At 41.7% G+C, this 21,496-nt stretch overlaps 1 protein-coding gene across 12 annotated transcripts in view; it reads left to right on the top strand.

Moving 5' to 3' along the window:
• Positions 1-21,496, top strand: part of SFI1 (SFI1 centrin binding protein) — an 80,648-nt gene that overhangs the window by 21,013 nt on the left and 38,139 nt on the right. For all 12 annotated transcript variants that reach the window (XM_043901262.1, XM_043901263.1, XM_043901265.1 and 9 more), the window contains 4 exons: positions 6,180-6,290; positions 11,465-11,559; positions 14,423-14,540; positions 16,404-16,506. In XM_043901262.1, the coding sequence (XP_043757197.1) occupies positions 6,180-6,290; positions 11,465-11,559; positions 14,423-14,540; positions 16,404-16,506 (427 nt within the window). The remainder of the gene's footprint in view (positions 1-6,179; positions 6,291-11,464; positions 11,560-14,422; positions 14,541-16,403; positions 16,507-21,496) is intronic.

Genomic DNA, 21,496 nt, shown 5'->3' with positions numbered 1-21,496 from the left:
AGTTTATCAGTATTTATTCCTCATTTTTAACTGAGGCCTTGCTTCCTATTTTCTTGAGAAAATAGAAGTAACAGAAGAGACCATCAGTGCATCTCCCCATGGCCAGCATCTCTCACCATGTGACTTGCTTTCCCTACTGTGAGGGAAATGAACTGTCCACGTTCTCATCTCTGGCCAGATCTTCTGGTGCTGTTTCCCAGTGCCTACTCCAGGCCATCACACTAGCAGTTTTTTTTCCTCCTTTCTTTTCTGCATTAATTTCCCCCTCTTTACTGGATCATTTGCACCAGCATATAATACTATTTTCCTATCCTGGAAAAAAATCTCTTTGATGCTACTTCTTCCTGCAGCTAGTTCTCCGTCTCTTTGCTGTCCTTCACCTCACATCTCCTGAACATCCCCAGGCTCTTCAGCACCTCTTTTTGTAGTCTAAAATTTATCTCATGAGGCTTTTGTTTTCCTCCTGGCCACCAAAACTGTTTTTACTTTTGTAAGGTCATTTTGTTGTTGTTCAGTCGCTAAGTTGTGGCTGACTCTCTGCGACACCATGGACTGTAGCATGCCAGGCTCTCCTGTCCTCCTGGAGTTTGCTCAGATTCATGTCCACTGAGTTGGTGATGCTGTCTAACCATCTCATTCTCTGCTGTTTCCTTCTCCTCCTGCCCTCAGTCTTTCTCAACATCAGGGTCTTTACCAATGAGTTGGCTCTTTGCACCAGGTGGCCAGAGTATTGGAGCTTCAGCATTTGTCCTTCCAATGATATTCAAGGTTGATTTCCTTTAGGATTGACTGGTTTGATCTTCTTACAGTCCAAGGGACTCTCAAGAGTCTTCTCCAGCACCGTAGTTAGAGAGCATTAATTCTTTGGCGCTCAGCCTCCTTTATGATCCAGCTCACATCTGTACATGATGACTGGAAAAACCATAGCTTTGACTATATGGGCCTTTGTTGCAAAGTGACATCTCTGCTTTTTAATACCCTGTCTATGTTTGTTACAGTTTTTCTTCCAGGAAGTGAGTGTCTTTTAATTTCATGGCTGCAGTCACCATCCACAGTGATTTTTTTAGCCCAAGAAAATAAAATCTGCCACTGCCACTTTTTCTCCTTCTATTTACTATGAAGAAATGGGACTGGATGCCATGATCTTAGTTTTTTGAATGTTGAGTTTTAAGCCAGCTTTTTCACTCTCCTCTTTCACTTTCATCAAAAGGCTCTTTAGTTCCTCTTTGCTTTCTGTCCTAAGGGTGGTGTCATCTGCATATCTCAGGTTATTGATATTTTTCCCGGCAATCTTGATTCCAACTTGTGCTTCATCCAGTCTAGCATTTTGCATGACATACTCTGCATATAAGTTAAATAAGCAAAGCGACAATATACAGCCTTGTTGTACTCCTTTTCCAGTTTTGAACCGGTCGTTTTTTTCCATGTCTGGTTCTGCCTGTTGCTTCTTGACCCACCTACATGTTTCTCAGGCGGGTAAGGTGGTCTGGTATCCCATGTCTTTAAGAGTTTTTCATAGTTTATTATGATCCACACAGTCATAGGCTTTAGTGTAGTCAGTCAAGTGGAGGTAGATGTTTTTCTGGAACTCTCTTGCTTTCCCCACGATCCAACGAATGTTGGCAATTTGATATCTGGTTCCTCTGCTTCTTCAAAACCCATCTGTACATTGAGAAGTTCTTGATAATCGCACATTGCTGAAATCTAGCTTGAAGGGTTTTGAGCATAAACTTACTAGCATGTGAAATGAATGCAATTTTACGGTAGTTTGAACATTCATTGGCCTTGCCCTTCTTTGGAATTGGAATGAAAACTGACCTTTTTGAATCCTGTGGCCACTGCTGAGTTTTCCAAATTTGCTGACATTTTGAGTGCAGAACTTTAACAGCATCATCTTTTAGGATTTGAAATAGCTCAGCTGGAATTCCATCACCTTCACTAGCTTTGTTTGTAGTAATGCTTCCTAAGGCCCACTTCACACTACAGGATGTCTGGCTCTAGGTGAGTGACAACACCATTTTGTTTTTCTGGGTCATTAAGACCTTTTTTGTACAGTCCTTTTGTGTATTCTTGCCACTTCTTCTTTATCTCTTCTGCTTCTGTTAGATTCTTACTGATTATGTCCTTCAGCATGCCCATCCTTGCATGAAATGTTCCCTTGATATCTCCAGTTTTCTTGAAGAGATCTTTAGTCTTTCCCATTCTATTATTTTCCTCTATTTCTTTGCCTTGTTCATTTAAGAATTCACCATTGATTTTAGTAAGCTCACTACATTTGCTAAAATCAATAGTGAATTCTTAAATTTCCTCTCATTTGACTTACCAGGGAGCATTAGCCAGCCCACCATTCTCTCTTCTAAGAAGCCCTTTCTCCTCCCAGCTTCAGGTTACCGTCCTCTCACAGTCTCCCCTCCGCCTCTGCTCCTCCCACTGTTTTGTTGGTTCCTCCTCACCTAAGTCCCCCACCCCCAGTCCTTGCACTGCCTCTCTGTCTGCATCCCACTCATGGCAACCTCATCAAATCCAGACATCCCCAGAGGTATGCACTCGCCCAGACCTCTCCCTTGAACTCTCGACTGCTGCCTGCATGACACTGCTCCCTGCGCCAGCTAGACGTTACAGCTCAGCGTGTCCATAGCCAAAGTCTGGATCTTCCTCACAGACCTCCCTGCTAAGTCTTCCCCTCTCCAGTAAAGGAAACGCCCGTCCTTCCAGAGACTCGGGTCAGAAACCGGGGAGTCCTCCTCGCTAGCTCTTGTTTCCTCGCACCCCAACTGCAGTAGCACATGCCCAAACTGGAGATTCAGCCTTGGGAATAGACACAGACTCAAGCTCTCTTCAGCGCCTCTAGTCGCCACCACGGTGGTTCAGGCCGTCACTGTGTCTCCCGTGAATGACTCCAGGAGCCTCAGCGCTGGCCTCCTGCTTCCAGCCTTGTCCTCAGTCGGTCTCTTTACGCAGGCCAAGGGCTGTTTCCCATCCTGCTGACGGTAAAAACCAGAGTCCTTACTGTGACTTACAGGCCAGTCACCTTTTTTTGGTTTTAACTATTTGTGGATCTTTTCCTTTTTTTCATTTCTGCCATCATAGTTTTAATTTCCAAGAGTTCTTTTTTTTGTTCTATGAGTATTCCTTTAAAAAAAAGAAAGAAAAGGATTTCCTTGGTGGTCCATTGCTTAAGACTTCACCTTCCAATGTAGGGAATGTGGCTTTGATCCCTGGTCTGAGAGCTAAGATTCCACATGCCTTGCAGCCAAAAACCTAAAACATGAAATAGAAGCAATATGGTAACAAATTCAATAGACTTAAAAAAAAAATAATAACATCCTCAAGGCTCATAACTTTTTGAGGTTAATATAGTGATTCGTTTTTAAGATTTTTGCGCTCATTCTTCTAAGCTGCTTTTTTGTGTGTGCTTTTGTTTACTGTCGCATGTGACAGCCTTCCCTCAAACGTCAAGAGATCCTTTTATTGTCAGCCCGTGTTTAAGAGTTAGGCACTAAAACTCAAATTTAGAAGATAGATACATCTATTATATCTGTATGCATAGGGATTTGTAAATTGAGGGTTTCCCTTTAGGCTTTTGACAGTTTCAACTGGGAGACCTCCATCTTGCAGTATCTGAAGTCTTTTTTCCCTTAGGCTGTTCAGCTTTCCCCAGAGGAGAGAATCTTCCAAACTCCTTCTGGGTTGAGGTGGAGTGGAGCGGAGGCAGTGGTTACAGACTTGGCGGCAGGCAGAGGAGGGGAAATGTGGGTCTCATTGTTCGGTATGTAGACTCTCAGTTTAGGACCATCTCTTGAGCTCTGCCTGATGTTGGGAGAGTCCAGTGCCACTCAGGTTCATTCTCTCCAGAGATAAGCCCAAGTCTCTGCCCGAGTGAATAATAGGATGCAGGAGCCTAACCTCTTCTTACAGGCTTGCAGAACAATCCTGTGTTTTCATCCCAACCCAGGCCTCCGCACTTCCTGATGCCGCTCATGCCCACACCTTTCTTGGGTCTGTGCCACTTGCCTCTTGCCCCCAGACACTCAGTTCTCTCTTTCTCTCACCTGTTGATTCGTTGCGACCCTCCTGCCTGCTTTCTCTTGTCTAAAATTTGTTGGCATCTCTTGTTTAGCATTGTCGTTTCCATTCTCTTTCTTTGTGGGCTTACACCTTTTAAAAGTATTTGCTGTTATTTTAGTGAGGTTTTGGGAAAGAAAGGAAATAGATGGATAGAGTCGATGGTAGAAGGAAGTACTTGTGCAAAGGGGTGTGGTTCTTTTCCATTAAAAGTTATGGACAAAGCTGTTCAAAATTTTTTCAAACAAAGAAATCTGTAATACAGGAAACACCAATCTCCTGTAATGCCTCCCTGAGAGAGAACCGCTAGTAACAGTTTGGTATTCTGGAGGTCTTTTCAGGATTTTAGTATGTATAGTGTAATAATTTCTGTATGTACACATGCATACATGCATATGGACATGTTTTTATGTATACATACATTTTATACATATTTATTTGGTATGTATTATATTCTAATATGGGTATTGGAAATACAAAAATGACTAATAACTTTTTTTTAAAAAGTTACACATGTCATATTTTACCTGCCATGAGGTGGTGGTGGTGTTTGTTCAGTTGCTGAGTCGTGTCCTACTCTTTGAGACCCCATGGACTGCAGCATGCCAGGCCAGGTTTCCCTGTCCTTCAGCATCTCCCAAGTTTGCTCCAGCTCTTGTCCATTGAGTTGCTGTTGCCATCCAACCATCTCATCCTTTGTTGCCCCCTTCTCCTCCTAGCCTGAAGCTTTGTTTTTTCATCCAGCAGGTTTTCTGGAGTACTTTCCATTTCAGTATCTTTAGTTCTATTCATAAAAAAATGACTATGCATCATTGATTGGATTTGACATTGGTTAGAATTTAAGCTGTTCTCTTTTGATGGGTGTTTGTGGTGATTTTCTTTCATTTATTATTAAGAAAATAGGTGAATTTCTTTATTTTCATTTTTTTCTTTCTTTTTCAAATTTGTTTCCCATTTACGTTATTGCAGAATATTGAGCAGAGTTCCCTGTGCTGTATAGTAGGTCATTGCTGATTATCTGTTCTAAACATAGCAGTGTGTACGTGTCCACCCCAAACTCCCAGTCTATCCCTCCAGCCACTCCCTCCCTCCTGGTGACCCAGAGTTCATTCTCCAAGTTTGTGAGTCTTATTTCTGTTTTGTAGATAAATTCATTTGTATCATTTTTCAGAAGATTTTGCATATAAGTGATATCATAGGATATTTGTCTTTCTCTGTCTCTTCGCTTAGTATGGTAATCTCCAGGTCCATCCATGTTGCTTCAAATGGCATTATATCATTTTTTATGGGCAAATAGTATTCCATTGTATGTATGTACCACATCTTCTTTATCAGTTTATCTGTTGATGGACATTCAGGTTGCTTCCATGTTCTGGCTTTTGTTAATAGTGCTGCAGCAAACACTGGGAGTTTAATTTCTCTATGTATATTTTTGTCAGCCAGTTTTTTAAAACTTGTAACTGAGTGAGGTAACCTGCAGAACCAGGAAAAATGTGGAGTGACTGACAGGTCAGAGTTCCCGAGCAATCAGTCTTCTTGACCATGCTTGTTAACATCAGTACACTCTCACTGCCCTGCTGTTTTCTTTCTTAGTAGGTTTTTCCCTTCTTATTTTATCTTGCTTCTGTTTTGCTCTTGTTATAAATCCCCTGGCGAGATTTCAATTAAACTAATACACTCTGTTCTCTTAAATCCTAGGAATGCCATTAGGCATTTGCTTATTTTATAACTTTTAACCTCCTGGGTATGTAAATGAGAAAATGACTTGCTATCTTTTACTAATCAAATATTTTTCAGTCCTGTGAATGAAAAAATTGAGAATGTTAATTCTCAACTCACAGTGTTTGAAAAGTCAGATTTTTTACTTTCACATCTTTAATTGATAAGATCTAGAGTATAAAATTTTTTAGCCTTATTTCCAGTTTAAGTAGATCTAAGATTGTGACCTGAAAAAGTTAAATATGTCTATTTTTAATCAATATTTTGATGTTATCAAATAATGAGCCACAGTTTTCTATGAGAAAACAATGACCATAAGAAACGGTAATTTGGGGATAGATACCATCTCCAGCATCATCGTGTGTCTCTCTGATTTTTTATTTTTCCTGTGGTAGGCTTTACTATGAACAAAGAATTCTGCGAAAGGTCTTTGAAGAATGGAAAGAAGAGTGGTGGGTTTCCCATCGAGAGTGGAAACTCCGTGTTCGAGCTGACTGTCACTACAGGTCAGATTTCATGTTATATTACTTTAATTTTACTGGTGAAGTGAAGTGAAAGTCGCTCAGTCGTGTCCAGCTCTTTGCGATCCCATGGACTATACAGTCCATGGAATTCTCCAGGCCAGAGTACTGGAGTGGGTTTGCCTTTCCCTTCTCCAAGGGATCTTCCCAACCCAGGGATTGAACCCAGGTCTCCCGCATTGCAGGCGGATTATTTACCAGCTGAGCCACCAGGGAATTTTACTGGTACACATTATCAAATAATTACTTGTTGGCATGATCGTAGATCAAAGGAAGATAAGTCTTTTTTTTCTAGTTTTATTGAGATATAATTGACATATATTAATTACTATATGAGTTTTAGGTATACAGAATAGAGATTTGACTTACATGTTGTGAAATGATTACCACAAAAAATTTAGTTAACATTCATCATCTCATATAACTGCAATAAAAAAAAATAGGGAAAAAAATTTTCTCCTTGTAATGAGAACTTTCAGGATTTATTCTCTTAACAATTATCATATATTCTCTTAATAACTGTCATATATATCATACAGCAGTGATAACTGTAGTCATCATATTGTACCTTGTATCCCCAGAACTTATTTGTGTTATAACTGGAAGTTTGTACATTTTGACCACTCCCCTAACCCCCATGTCTCTGGTAAACCACAAATATGATCTTTTTCTCAGTTTTTTTTTTTTAAAGAATGCACATGTGAGATCATACAATGTTTATCTTTCTGTGACATATTTCTCTTAGCTTAATGCCTTCAAATTCCATCCATGTTGTCAAAAATGATAGGATTTCCTCTTTTATATATACTATATATATATATATAGTATATATATATAAGTTTATATATAGTTTTTGTGGAATTTCCTCATTTTTAAATGGCTGAATATATTCTACTTTATGTATTTGGGTTAGCCAAAAAGTTCGTTCTGTTTTTTCCGTAATGAGCTTTTTGAGCAACCTAATAGATAGAGCTTTACCCATTCATCCGTCAGTGGACTCTTAGTTTGTTGCCCTGTCTTGGCTTTTGTAATTAATGCTGCTATGAACATGGTGGTGCAGATATATTTTCAAGTTAGTGTTTTTGTTTCCTTTGGATATATTCCCAGAAGTGGGATTGCTGGATTGTCTGGTAGTTCTATTTTTAATTTTTTGAAGATCCTGCATACTGTTTTCCTTAGTGGCTATTACCAATTTACAAGTAGTACCAACAAACCACAAGGTTCCCTTTTTTCTATATCCTCATCAGCATTTATCTTTTTTTTTTTTAATCTCTTATTTTAGGGAGACCTAATTTCCTACTTTTCTTTTTTTTAAATTGAGGTAAAATTGGTTTATAGCATTATATCAGTTTCAGATGCACAACATTATAATTTTATCTTGTCCTTTTGGTGATGGCCTAGAGGTGTGAGATGATTTCTCTTTGTGATTTTGATTTGTATTTTCCTGATGGCTAGTTATCTTTAAGTATGTTTTCATGTACCTATTGGCTGTTTGTGTATCTACTTTGGGAAAATGTCTGTTTAGGTCATTTGCCCACTTTTATTTATTTTTGTTGAGAATAAGTATATTACACACATGCAATGCATTAATGCTCATTTAGAAAAAGAATGGTTAAAGGAAGTTGTATAATTTTTAGATTGGATAAAGATGAAAACATTGGGTATTCTGGAACAGTATTTACTTGAACTTAATATATATTTTCAGTTTTCCTATCATAGGACTTTTGAGCACCCCAAAGGCTTAATTATCTATATAAAAGAAGTAACCTCACTTTTCAGTCTTTTGTCTTCTTTACCTTTGCCCACTTTTAAAATGGATTATTTGATTTTTTGCTATTGAGTTGTGTGAGTTCTTTATATATTTGGATATTAATCCCTTATCAGATATATGGGTTGCAAATATTTTTTCACATTTTGTAGGTTGTCTTTTTCACCTTATTGACTGTATTTTGCTGTGCGTAAGCCTTTTAGTTTACTGTAGTCCTACTTTTTTGTTTTTTATGTTGTTGCTTGTGCTTTAGGTATCATATCCAAAGAATTATTGCTAAGACCTATGTGAAGGAGCTTTTTTCTTATGTTATGTTTTCTCCTGGGAATCCCATGGTCTTGCATTTAAGTCTTTAATCCATTTCTATTTAATTTTTGTGAGTGGTGTTCGATAGGGGTCTAGTTGCATTTCTACATGTGAATATCCAATTTTTACCAGCACCATTTATTGGAGAGACTGTTTTCCTCCATTGATTCTTGGCTCTGTTGTCAAATACTAGTTGACTGTATATATTTGGTTTGATCTGGGGGCCCTGGATTCTGCTCCATTGGTCTCTGTGTTTTTATGCCATGGCATTGTATGCGCCGTGCTTAGTTGATCAGTCGTGTCTGACTCTGCAGCCTCATGGACTGTACCCCGCCAGGGTCCTCTGTCCATGGGGATTCTCCAGGCAAGAATTCTGGAGTGGGTTGCCATGCCCTCCTCCAGGGGATCTTCCCAACCCAGGGATCGAACCCGTATCTCCTGCATTGCAGGTGGGTTCTTTACCGTCTGAGCCACCAGGGAAGCCTGTGAGGTTGTATACTACCACTTTATACATAGCTTGGAAACAGGAAGTGTGATGTCTCCTGCTTTGTTCTTTCTGAGGATAGCTTTGACTATTTGAGGTCTTTTGTAGTTCCACATAACTTTTAGGATTGTTTTTTCTACTTCTGTAAAAATGAGATTGGAATCTTGGTCAGGGTTGCATTGAATCTACAGATGACTTTTGGTAGTATTGACATTTTAACAATATTTTCCCAGTTCATGAACATGGACCACCTTTCTGTTTGTCTGTATCTTTGATTTCTTTCATTAGTGTCTTGTAGCCTTCAGAGTAGAGACCTTTCACTTCCTCGGTTAAATTTATTCTTAAATCTTTTGTTATTTTTGATGCTATTGTAAATGGGATTGATTTACTTCTTTCTTTTTCAGATAATTTGTTGTTACTGTAGAGAAATGCTACTTATATTTTACATTAATTTTATATCCTATGACTTTACCGAGTCCATTGATTAGATCTAAAAGTTTCTTGGTTGAGTCTTTAGGAGTTTCCATATATAAAATCATGGCATCTGCAGACAGAGACAGTTTTACTTCTTCCTTTTCAATCTGATGCGTTTTCTTTCTTTTTCTTGCCCAGTTGCTCTGGCTGGGGCTTCCAGTACTATGTTGAGTAGGAGTGGTGAGAGTGGGCACGCGTGTCTTGATCCTGATCTCAGAGGAAAAGCTCTCAGCCTTTCTCCGTTGAGTACGGTGCTAGCTGTGGGCTCATAGGTGGCATTTATTATATCGAGACACTGGTGATCTTACGGTTTTCTTTTTTCATTCTATTAATGTGGTGTGTCGTATCGATTGAGTTTGTGGTTGTTGGATCGTCCTTGTAAGGAGAAGAGTTTTGTATTATTTTCTGTTTTTCTTCAAATTCTTTTTAGAGTAAGCAAGATCAGAGTCCTAAATTAAACCCAAGCACACAATACTGTATGCATGTGAACTTATACACACAGAGATAACCCTCTAATTCAGGTAACCATTATGTACTTGTCATGCTAATAATTAGAATAGATTTTTCCTCACCGATTCCCACTGCTGTATAATTCTAATTCTGTTTTCTAAACCAGTAGAGTTGCTTTAATTTATATTGCTTGGGAGGAAATATATACCCAATATAGAACCTTAAGAAAACAGAAAAGAGGGCCTTCCCTGGCAGTCCAGTGGTTAAGACTCCACATTCCCAATTGCAGGGGTCATGAGTTTGGTCCCTGGTCAGGGAACTAAGATCCTGCACGCTGCACAACACAGCTAAATAAAATAAAGTTTAAATTAAAAAAGAAAATGGAAAAGAAAGAAAAAAAACTTTAAAAATAATTACTCATTTTTTAGTGATAGAAGAAACTCTTAATCCATGACATTCGTATTCCCAGGGATAAGTGAAAAAAGTAAAAAAATTCTATCACATACATATTTTCTATACCTTTTTTAAAAGTAAAAACTTAATATGTCTCACACATTGTATCTTTTCCAAATGTTGTTCACTCGTAATCACGTCTTTAGGCTCTTTGGGGTAGGGTTTCTGATTTATAGATATTTCAGATAAAGTGTAGACAGTGTTTTTGTTAGGGGCTTCACTGATGGCTCAGTTGATGAAGAATCTGCCTGCACTGTAGGAGACCCTGGTTTGATTTCTGGGTCGGGAGGATCCTCTGGAGAAGGGAGAGGCTACCCACTCCAGTATTCTTGGGCTTCCCTTGTGGCTCAGCTGCTAAAGAATCTGCCTGCAATGCGGAAGAGCTGGGTTTGATCCCTGGGTGGGGCAGATCCCCTGGAGAACAGAAAGGCTACCCACTCCAGTATTCTGGCCTGGAGAATTCCATGAACTATATAGTCCATGGGGTTGCAAAGAGTCAGACACGACTGAGTGCTTTTCACTTTCACATAGATAATGTTGACTCGTTCTAATAAGCTGGCAGAGTATGAAATCAGGTCTTAGGAAATGGGATAGTGAAGAGATGGAGGGACTGACAGTCTTCTGGATGATGTAGGTATTGAGAAGGAAAAGACAAAGGAGGACACTGACCATGTTTTAGTGCAGAGGAGAGGTGGTGTTTTCCATGGCGTGGGTGATTAAGAAATGACTGTCATTCCAAATGCTACAGCTCTGTGGGTGCTGAAGATGAAGTCACTCTCAGGTAATTCATGCCTTTTTTCCCTTAGTGATAACATAAGTTGTGGAGAACAACTCTTCCGTCAAGAAGGACAAACTTCACCGTGATTGTAGGAAATGGAACTTTAGCTTAGGATATGTTGTGGTTTAGTCATTCTTTATGACCCCATGGACTGTAGCCCTCCAGGCTCCTGTGTCCAAGGCATTTTACAGGCAAGAATGCCGGAATGGGTTGACATTTCCTTCTCTAGGGGATGGTCCCGACCCAGGGTTCGAACCCACGTCTCCTGCTTGGCAGGCAGGTTCTTTACCGCTGAGCCACCCAGGGAGCCCGGCTTAGGATATGGATTGGCTTTTCTGTGTCAGAAGGGTTCTGTTAATTTTTCCTATGTGCAGAACGGACTGGGTGTGTCAGATTAAGAGTTGTTTTGTTTTAAAGAAACACTGCTTGCTTTTGTGGCTCCTCAGATATTACTTGTACAGCCTGATGTTCCAGACCTGGAAGACCTACGTGTACCAGCAACGGGAAATGAGGAGCAAGTACCTGAGAGCTGAGAATCATGGTGAGAAGAGGAAGTGCATGCTAAAGAAAATGCCTCCATTTACTTGTTTTTGCTTTTTTCCCCCTTTATTAAGACTTTATTGGGAGTTCCTGGTGGTCTCATGGTTAGGATTTGACATTTTCACTGCCATGGTCTGGGTTCAGTCCCTTGGTCGGGAAACTTGAGATGTTGAATAGAAGTGGTGAGAGGAGTCGTCCTTGCTGTAGACTTGGTTAGTGGGAAAGCTTTCGAGTTCCTCACCATTAAGCAAGGTATAGGCTTCTTGTAGATATTCGTTATCAAGTTGAGTAAGATCCCTCCCTTTTCTTAGTTTACTGAGAGCCCACATTTACTTTTAGAGAAGCTTCTGTGAAGGACAAGTACATTGTCTTTGAGAAAGAATAATTCTGAGTCAAAGGGGAGAGTTGTTTGACTCCCCTTCTTATTTTCCAGGATGTGTGATTTCTCAGCAGGAGCTCCTGTGATCATATCCCCATGGTTTTTCTCCATGAGGCATGGTTTGGGCACCTGCCACGCACGTCAGCATGATTTGCGTGAACTGGCTGTTCGTGCCCTGCTGGTGCGGCGTGCTGGCTGCGTTTCTCCTACAGCACTTGGGGCTGTTGTCTGTCTTGCCACCATGTGTCACATTACACCACTTGCTTCTGATCTTCTTGGTCCAGGTTGGCCCTTAGTGACCTTGTGACAGTTCAACTCTGGTTGGTATCTGGTTCCTCTGTGAGTTGAACTCAGAAACCTGTATGGGTGAGTCTAAGGGAAAAAGGCATATTGAATGATGATGTAACCTCCTGCTATTTCTCATAGTCTTGAAGGCCCCTCAAACTCAGCAGGTCCCTTGGACAGCTTGTCCACTGCACCCTGTATAGCCCTGCTCTTACCATAGCTAGGAGAGAATGGTAAGCCATTCACCTAGGAATGGCTTCCCCATGCCTACAGCACTCAGCTATCTTGTCTTACAGCACAGCTCCCTGAGCTGTCACTTGCATTCTTCTTTGTCACTGCTGCTGCTGCTAAGTCGCTTCAGTCGTGTCTGACTCTGTGCGACTCCATAGACGGCAACCCACCAGCCTCCGCCGTCCCTGGGATTCTCCAGGCAAGAACACTGGAGTGGGTTGCCATTTCTTTCTCCAGCGCATGAAAGTGAAAAGTGCAAGTGAAGTCTCTCAGTTGTGTCCGACTCTTTCTAAGATTCTATAAATGCATATTAACTTTGGAGCCAAAAACTTAGCAACTTAAAAGGCAGTTCCACATAAGGCTGGAAGGGGGCAGTCTCAGAATTCATAGTTCATATTAAGATCAGTTTAAATTTCGCCTAGTCTTTTTGAAACAGCATCACTAAAAAAAAAAAAAAAAACATTCACTTTCAATATCTGGGCACAACTGCCTGACAGTAAATGTTATAAGGCCCTCTTCTTTCATCTCTTTTCATTTATTTTCTTCTTTTCATAATCTCATTTACTCTTTGCAAATGTACCTCTAAAGGAGGCACCACTTTGCAGGTCAGAAACTTGTGTGGGGTTACTTAGCTAAGTGACAAGGACAGTACTCAGGCCCAGCTTGTCTTACTCAGCAGCCTACACTCTAAAACCACAGTGCCATGCTATCCCTTCTTGGCTTGAGATGTGCTGATTCTGGAGGTCTGGGGTGGGCCCACGGAAAACTGGGAAGTGAAAGTCGCTCAGTCGTGTCCGCCTCTTTGCGACACCATGGACTGTAGCCCACCAGGCTCCCCGTCCATGGAATTCTCCAGGCAGGAATACTGGAGTGGTTTGCCATTCCCGTCTCCAGAGGATCTTCCCGACCCAGGGATCAAACCTGGGTCTTCTGCTTTGCAGGCAGATTCTTTATCTTCTGAGCCACCAGGGAAGCCCAAGGAAGCTACATATTAAATTCTTTTTCATCTTTTGATGTGATTGTTCAACAACTATGAAATACAAAGTAAAGCTATAGTCCTCCTGTCCACATTTTAGAGAATGTCCTGGAAATGTTTTACATATTTTTATTTTCTCCTTTGTGTTCTAAAAAAACAAAAAACTTCACCAGTAATGACTCTACCAGTGAAAATGGAATTTACTATAAAGGGAGGCCTGTGGACCTTTGCACCTCCTGTATGTAGTAAATTCTCTTTCCTCTGGGATCGTTACTGGCCCTTTTTATTTTGTCTCACAAATAAATACAGATAGTATCCTTTCCTTTTTATCTTGCTTATTCTACTTTACAAATATTGTTCAAACAGCAAATTTTATAACATGACTTCTTTTTTAACCTTATATTGCTAAGTTGCTTCAGTTGTGTCCGACTCTTTGCGACCCCATGGACTGTAGCCCACCAGGCTCCTCTATCCATGGGGATACTCTAGGCAAGAATACTGGAGTGGGGTGCCATTTCCTACTCCATTAACCTTATATTAATGGAAATTTAAAAACTCTCCAAAATGGAAAGATAGAATAATTAACTTCTGTGTACCCATCACCCAGCTTCCAATTATTATCAACTCACTAGTCTTGTTACATCCATATCCCCATTCACTTCCCTGCTTCCTTTGTTATTTCACATGTAGATATTGCAGAGTATATAACTCTACAAAAGATAAGGACTTTTAGAGATATCTGAACAGGTGCAGTGCATTGGTTTTCCTTTAAATGTTCTGTAAATGTCATCACTTACATAACTGTTCTTTGCATCTTGCATCTTTATTAACTTTGTAGAGCTTCACAACTTTTCCAGCAGGGGGCACTGGAAGACTGCAGGAATTTAGATACTCAGAGGAGGGACCCTCTGAGAGCCTCTGAGCTTTTTTGTCTTAATCCAGAGTAATCCATCTCTCTTAACCCCTTCTTGGAAATCTTTTTGGTGCATCTAGATGCAAAGCAAAAGATGCGACAGGCCTGGAAGTCCTGGTTGATCTACGTGGTTTTCCGTAGGACCAAACTTGAGATGCAGACCACTGCCCTGGAGTTCAGGCGGCAGAGTATTCTGTGGTGAGTGTGCTGCATGGCCTACAGGTCAGCAGTGTTCGTTTTTACCTCATCCTTGCTTTATACTGCTGGAAAGCCAGCATAAAAACCCACCTTAAAACATTTTGAGTATAATTGATACATAATAAATATCTATTGGTACCTTGTTCGACATTAAGATCAGGTTTTCACAAAATCATAGGTAACACTAATTGAGTATTTACTGTTAAGCCTTGTGTTAAGTTTCTGTGTATGTTAATTTTTTAATGTAAAGTGTCCCATTTACTCCTTACCATAAACTATAAGATAAATACTATTATTCCACAGATTAAGATACGTGAGCTCAAACAAGTTACTCAACCTTTCTACTGTGTGTGAGTTGTAATTAGCAATACTAGGGCACACCCACCCATCTTTCTGATGTCACAGCTCACACTTTTACCTGCTGCCCTGCACTGCGTCTCAGCGTCTCCTCCATTGGAGAGGCCGCCTGAGTCAGTCCACTTTGAAGCCGGAAGTGTGTGGCAGTGAGCTGCTTTATAATGGTACCGATGCCTCTGCATTGTTCCCAGCGCTTCTCTGGTGTCCCAGCAGCAGCGTGCTGAAAGCTCAGTTCCTGGCCGAGAGAGCGGGGCCCTGTGTATAGTGTGGATAAGAGCAGAAGCCTTGCAGATAGACTGACTTGGGTTCAAACCCCTGTTCTCACAAGTACTGGGTCATTTCACTTCTCCAGGCCTCATTTTCCTCACACTGTGAGGTGTCTTTTTCAGGTGGTCATGGGAAATACATAAGGTAATACTTGTGAAGTATTTAGCCTAGTGTCCAGACCATCAGTGGACATAAAGAAGTTATTTAAAATGTTTGTTATTTAAAATTTATTCAGCAGATATTTGTAAATGCTTAGTATGTAGTTTCACTAGAGTCTATGGGGGATCTTTCTACATAATTTTATTTATTCAATGTCTGTTAAGGGCTTAAAATGTTTCTGGTTCTAGCTTGAGTCCTGAGGTTACATTCAGGGAACTTATAATTTCTCTAAGTGCTTACAAAGATAAGTAATAATGCCAGATAGGTTGAGATTTTGAAGAGATACAGCTAAGCATGGTTTAAGTTAGGAGGAAGGAGATATTGGTGAGTTAGAGTGACCAGGGTAGGTGGGTGTAAGACAGAAGTCGCAAACGCTCATTTCCACATTACTGCTTTTCTGCAGCAAATCAGAAAATAAGTAGGAAGGAACCCAAAACTAGAATGAAACCTGGCAAGGACAGGAGGAAGGGAAGGGATCCATCAAGACTGGAAATCTAAAAGCCATTATTGGGTGACTTCCCTGGGGGTCCAGTGGTTAAAACTCTGCTCTTCCACCGCTTAGGGGCATGGGTTCAATCCCTAGTCAGGGAATCAAGATCCCACATGCTGTGTGGAGTGGCTATAAATAAATACTAGTAGTTTTGCAGTTTATTCTGTGGAATCTCCTGAAGTATTTGGCAGTGATTTTTTTTTTTAAACCCACATTGGCCAAACAGAGCATATCTAAATTGTCTAAGGCTGGGTCTGACCTTGTGTGCTGAGTCTCCTTGGTTGTGTCTGACTCTCTGTGACCTCACAGACTGAGGCCCACTGGGCTTCTCTGTCCATGGGATTCTCCAGGCGAGAATACTGGAGTGGTTGCCGTGCCCTCCCCCGGGGGTCTGACCTTAGGGACCACCAGTTTCCAACCCTTAGCTGGCAGCTCTAGAACCGTTCCTTGATTGTTTCTGGCAGCAGATCTAATGGTGTCAGACCTAGGGAGAGGGACCTGAGCCGGGGTCTGAGGCCCAGCCCTCACTGCCCTGCTCTTCCGGCTGACCGTGCTGTGACTGGTCCTGTCTTTGATTTGCTCTCCGGCAGGGTGTGCTGGAGTGCGTGGAGACGGCAACTGGACCAAGTCCACCTAGGCCGGGCCCTCCAGGCCATGGCCGTGAAGCAGCGGGCCCGGAGCCTCCAGCTTCAGGTGAGTCCGAAGACTCAGGCTGCGGGGTCCTCTGTGCATGTGTCAGGCCCCCACCACGGAGGGCACACCTGTCTGAGCTTCCTGCTGCTGCCTCTGCTGGCCCTTCATGTAGCTCCAGGGGCGGGAGTGAGGGGGAGGCACAAGCCGTGTGGAAGGCTGGACTCTTCAGCAGAGAGGCTGCTGGAAGGAATGCACTAGATGTGTTTTTTTTGTTGTTACTTTGTTTTTGGCTGCCCTGGGTCTTCCTTGCTTTGTGCAGGCTCTCTCTCCTTGTGGTGAGCGAGGGCATCTCCCTAGTTCCTGTGCGGCAGCTTCTGTTGTTGCAGAGCACAGCTCTAGAGTGTGCGGGCTTCAGTAGTTGGGGTGCACAGGCTTAGTTGCCCCACAGCATGTGGGGTCTTCCTGGACCAGGGACTGAACCCTGCATTGGCAGGCAGATTCCTAACCACTGGACCACCAGGGATGTCCTGCTCGATAAGATTGCCAGTGGTTTTTAGAGAGCTCTTGCTAATCGTGAAGCTGGAATGGGATTTATGAATTTAATTATAAATATACTTAAAGAAACAGCAGTGTATTCTTTATTTTCTCATGACTCTTTTCCCATAGCAAATTAGAAAACAGCAAGAGCAAAAACAAACTAAGACCAAAAAGAAAGCCTGGCCTTTCTCATATAATCTTGCTTTATTTCTTTCAGTTCTTTTTTGGGAACACCGCTGACTTTTGGTCAGTTGCAAAGGACTAATATCTATACCAAATGTATGGTCTTTGATAGACTTTGTGAATTTGTCACTTTTTAGTGTCTCTTGGGTACTTATAGGGCTGCCAGTCAGTTACAGAGAACAGGGAAGAAGAGAAAAAGAAGTGCCCATTGCTATATGTAGGAGTAATAACTTAAAATATTTTACTTATTTGTGCCGAGTCTTTGTTGTGGCATGTGGGATCTACTTCCCTGACCAGGGATCCTGCAGGCCCCTTGCATTGGGAAGCATGGAGTCTTGGCTGCAGGACCACCAGGGAAATCCCCAGTAACTTTTCTTTAAATTATTTTTTATTTTTGGCAGCGCTGGGTCTTCGTTGCTGCATGTGGGCTTGAGTTGCGGCGAGTGGGGGCCCTCTCGTTGTAGCGTGTTGGCTTCTCTTGCTGTGGATACAGCTCTGGAGTGTGTGGGCTTAGTTTCCCTGCGGCATGTGGAATCTTCCCGGACCACAGATCAAACCTGTGTGCCCGGCATTGACAGGCAGATTCTTTACCACTGGACCAACAGGGAAGCGTGCCCCGCCCCAGTAACTTTTTATTAGATAACATTTTGCATCATCTTTGCAAGTATATGCAATATATGGAGATTGTGTGCAAACCACTTAGATCAGGGGTCAGCACACTTGGCCATGAGTCAGGTTTGGCCAGCTGCCTGTTATAAAATTTTACTGGGATGCAGTTACACCTGTTCATTTATGTATTGTCTAAGCTGCTGTCAGGCTACAGCGGCAGAATTGAGTAGTTTCAACAGAGACCACATGGTCTGCAAAGCCTAAAACAGTTATTATCTCACCGTTTAAGAAAAAAATTTGTTGACCTCTGAATTCACAAGGTCTTCTGAAGCAATAGGAAGGAAGTAGACTTAGTTGTTGCCAGTGATAATGTGGTAACAAGAACAGTAGGAGCAGTAATGGTGTTTTTGTGGTCTTACCGTCCTAGACGCCGGACTAAGGCCCTTACATGTGTTATCACAATTTTCAAAATTATTTTTAAAAGCCCATATATTATTACTTTGCCAACAAAGGTCCATCTAGTCAAAGCTATGGTTTTTACAGTAGTCATATATGCATGTGAGAATTGGACTATAAGAAAGCTGAGTGCCGAAGAATTGATGCTTTTGAACTGAGGTGTTGTAGAAGACTCTTGAGAGTCCCTTGGACTGCAAGGAGATCCAGCCAGTCCTAAAGGAAATCAGTCCTGAATATTCATTGGAAGAACTGATGCTGAAGCTCCAATACTTTGCCACCTGATGCAATGAACTGACTCCTTTGAAAAGACCTTGATGCTGGGAAAGATTGAAGGCAGGAGGAGAAGGGGACAACAGAGGATGAGATGGTTGGATGGCATCACTGACTCGATGGACATCAGTTTGAGCAAGCTCCAGGAGTTGTTGATGGACAGGGAGGCCTGGCGTGCTGCAGTCCATGGGGTCGCAAAGAGTGGGACACGACTGAGCGACTGATCTGAACTGATTATTATAGGTTAAATAACTCTGATAGATGGCCCTGACCTTTGTCGTGCACCTGGCCAAGGTCAGGGGCAGTATTTGAACCCAAGCAGCCTGAAAAGTGCAGAGTCATTCCTTGACCATCATGCGCCTTGTCCTTGTAGACTAGTGCTCTCAGGAGGGAGACGGAACTGGGTGAAAAAGCTGAAGCACAGGAACGGAGTGAGGCTGGTTTTCCGTCCCTGAGGGACTCGGGCTGTCTCAGTGCTCGTCCCTCTCAGCCAGTCACTTTGAGAGCCTGTAAACTCGTCCTGCTGGTGTCACCATTGCTCAGCGCACATTTAGAATTCCTTTTTGACGTTTGCCCTTGGAGCTTGCAACAGCGGCTTTGAATGACTATCTTCAGTGATAGGTTTTCATGATTTGAGGTTGGATTTAACTTATAAGACAACCAAAAGTCATCCAGAATCAAATCCAGTGAAAAACATGAGCAATAAGAAAACACTGATATGGACCAAAAGCTTTGTGAGACTCTTAAGACAAATTTTATGTTGCAGATTATAAATAAAATCCTTGTGTCTGGTAAGTACCGTATGATTTACCAAGAACCTTAAGTCATTCCTCTCAATCCTCACATCTCTGAACTAGGCAGGACAGACATCATGAGATATGTGAAATTATAAAAAATGAAGTTTAAGCATAAAAACATGACATATAAAACATTTGTTAAAAATATTAACAGGAGTCTTCCCTGGCAGTCTCATAGTTGAGATTTCACTTTTCAGTGCAGGTCCAATCCTTGGTCCAGGAGCTGAGATTCCTCAGGCCTCACAGCCAACAATCCAAAACATAAAACTGAAGCAATATTATAACAAGTTCAATGAAGATTTTAAAAATGGCCAACAACAGAAAAATTTTAAAAATTAACAGATATCCACATCTCCAACATACAAATTTAAAAGATGTTAACATTTTTCCATGCTTGCCCCAAAATTTGATGTAATTTAATGTAATTAAATTCACATTTCAAGCCATCCCCATCCTTTCTTCTGCCACCTTTCCTTCTTAGAGATAACTCCACCATGATGTTGAAATCCTTATTCTCTTATATTATTTTTCACTTGTAGAAGTGTATGTATACAGATATATAAAGAATAAATGTTCTGGCTTTGTGTAGTTAGGAAACTTATGAATGGCATCATACTTTACATTTACTTTGCAGCTTGCTGCTTTTTGTTTTTAATGCAACAGTGTATTTTTGAGGTTTATTCATTTTGATACATAGAGATCTATTAGCTGCATACATTCAGCCATTTTACTAAGACTCAGTTTATCTGCTCACTGCTGCTAAACTGTTATTTCTTCCTGGTTACTTTTTTTTTTTTTTACAATTACAAAGTGTTGCAGAGAGCATTCTTTTTTAAATTAGTTTACTTTTGGTTGAGCTGGGTCTTTGTTGCTGCTCACAGGGTCTCTAGTTGTGAGCTGGGGCTGCTCTCTCTTGAGAGTTTCCATGCGTGGACTTATTGTGGTGGTTTTTCTTGTCGTGGACCACAGACTCCAGGGTGGGTGGGCTTCAGTAATTGCAGCATGTGGGCTCAGCATTTGTAGCTTGCGGGTTTAGTTGTTATGTGGCATGTGGGACCTTCCCGGACCAAGGATCAAACCCATATCTCCTGCATTAGCAGGTGGATTCTTTACCACTGAGCCACCAGGGAGGCCCCCTCGGGGAGCATTCTTAAACACGCATCCCTGTGTGAGAGTCTGAGAGGTCTCATTCCTGGAAGTGAAGCTGCTGGGTCTTTGGGTATCATCTCTTCATCCCTATCCAACGTCACCCGTTTGCTCTCCACTGCTGTGCCAGTTAACATGCTAAAATTGTTGTTCGGGTTTCTTTCAGACTCACCGGCACTTTGCATTGCCAGACTTGGTTATTTTCACCAATGTGATATGTGTGAGGTGGTTCTTCTTTGTTGCTTTAATTTACATTTCCCTGATTTCCTAAGCGAAGCCCAGTATCTTTTCTGATGCCTGATTGTCATTGGGTTTCTGGTTTTGAGCTTGTTACCGTCCCTCACTCCTTTTTTCTGTTGGGTTATTTAGCTTTTTCTGCTCCGTACACATTGTCATAGATTTTGCTTATTAATCTTTTGAACTATTAGGTACACTAACTATTAGGTATCTTCCTCTAGTCTATAGCTTGTTTATTTTTTTGCTTTGTTTATGGTGCCTTTTTTTTCATACAAGTGCCTTTTTTAAATTATTTGTTTTCTTTACTGTGATGAGTGTTGGTTGCTCCGTGGGCTTTTCTCTAGTTGTGGTGAGCGGGGGCTGTGGTCCAGTTACGGTGCGAGGGCTTTTCACTGCCGTGGCTTCTGTGGTTATAGAGCCCGGGCTCTCGGGTGCACGGGCTTCAGCGGCTGTGGCTCCCGGGCCCTAGGGCACAGGCTCAGTAGTCGTGGTGCACGGGCTGAGTTGCTCCGTGGCACGGGGATCCTCCTGGATCTGGGATCAGACCCACGTCTCCTGCACTGGCAGCTGGACTCTTTACCACGGAGCCACTGGGGAAGACCCCCCACACAAGTGCTGTTAATTTCATTGTTGCCTAACTTGTGTTTTTATAAGTTGTGTGAAACAGGGTCTTAGTTTGTCATTTGCCTTATGGGTAACTAATTTCTGCAGCACTCTTTACTGAGCAGTTCATCTTTTGTCTTTTTTATACTGATCATTAGTCCACTTCCATTTGGAGCAAGGTCCCATTTGTTCAAAGGTCTGTTCTGGGCTCT

Source organism: Cervus elaphus, chromosome 5, assembly GCF_910594005.1.
Source record: "Cervus elaphus chromosome 5, mCerEla1.1, whole genome shotgun sequence".
Lineage (NCBI taxonomy): Eukaryota > Metazoa > Chordata > Mammalia > Artiodactyla > Cervidae > Cervus > Cervus elaphus.
This window is presented reverse-complemented; position numbering and strand designations above follow the sequence as displayed.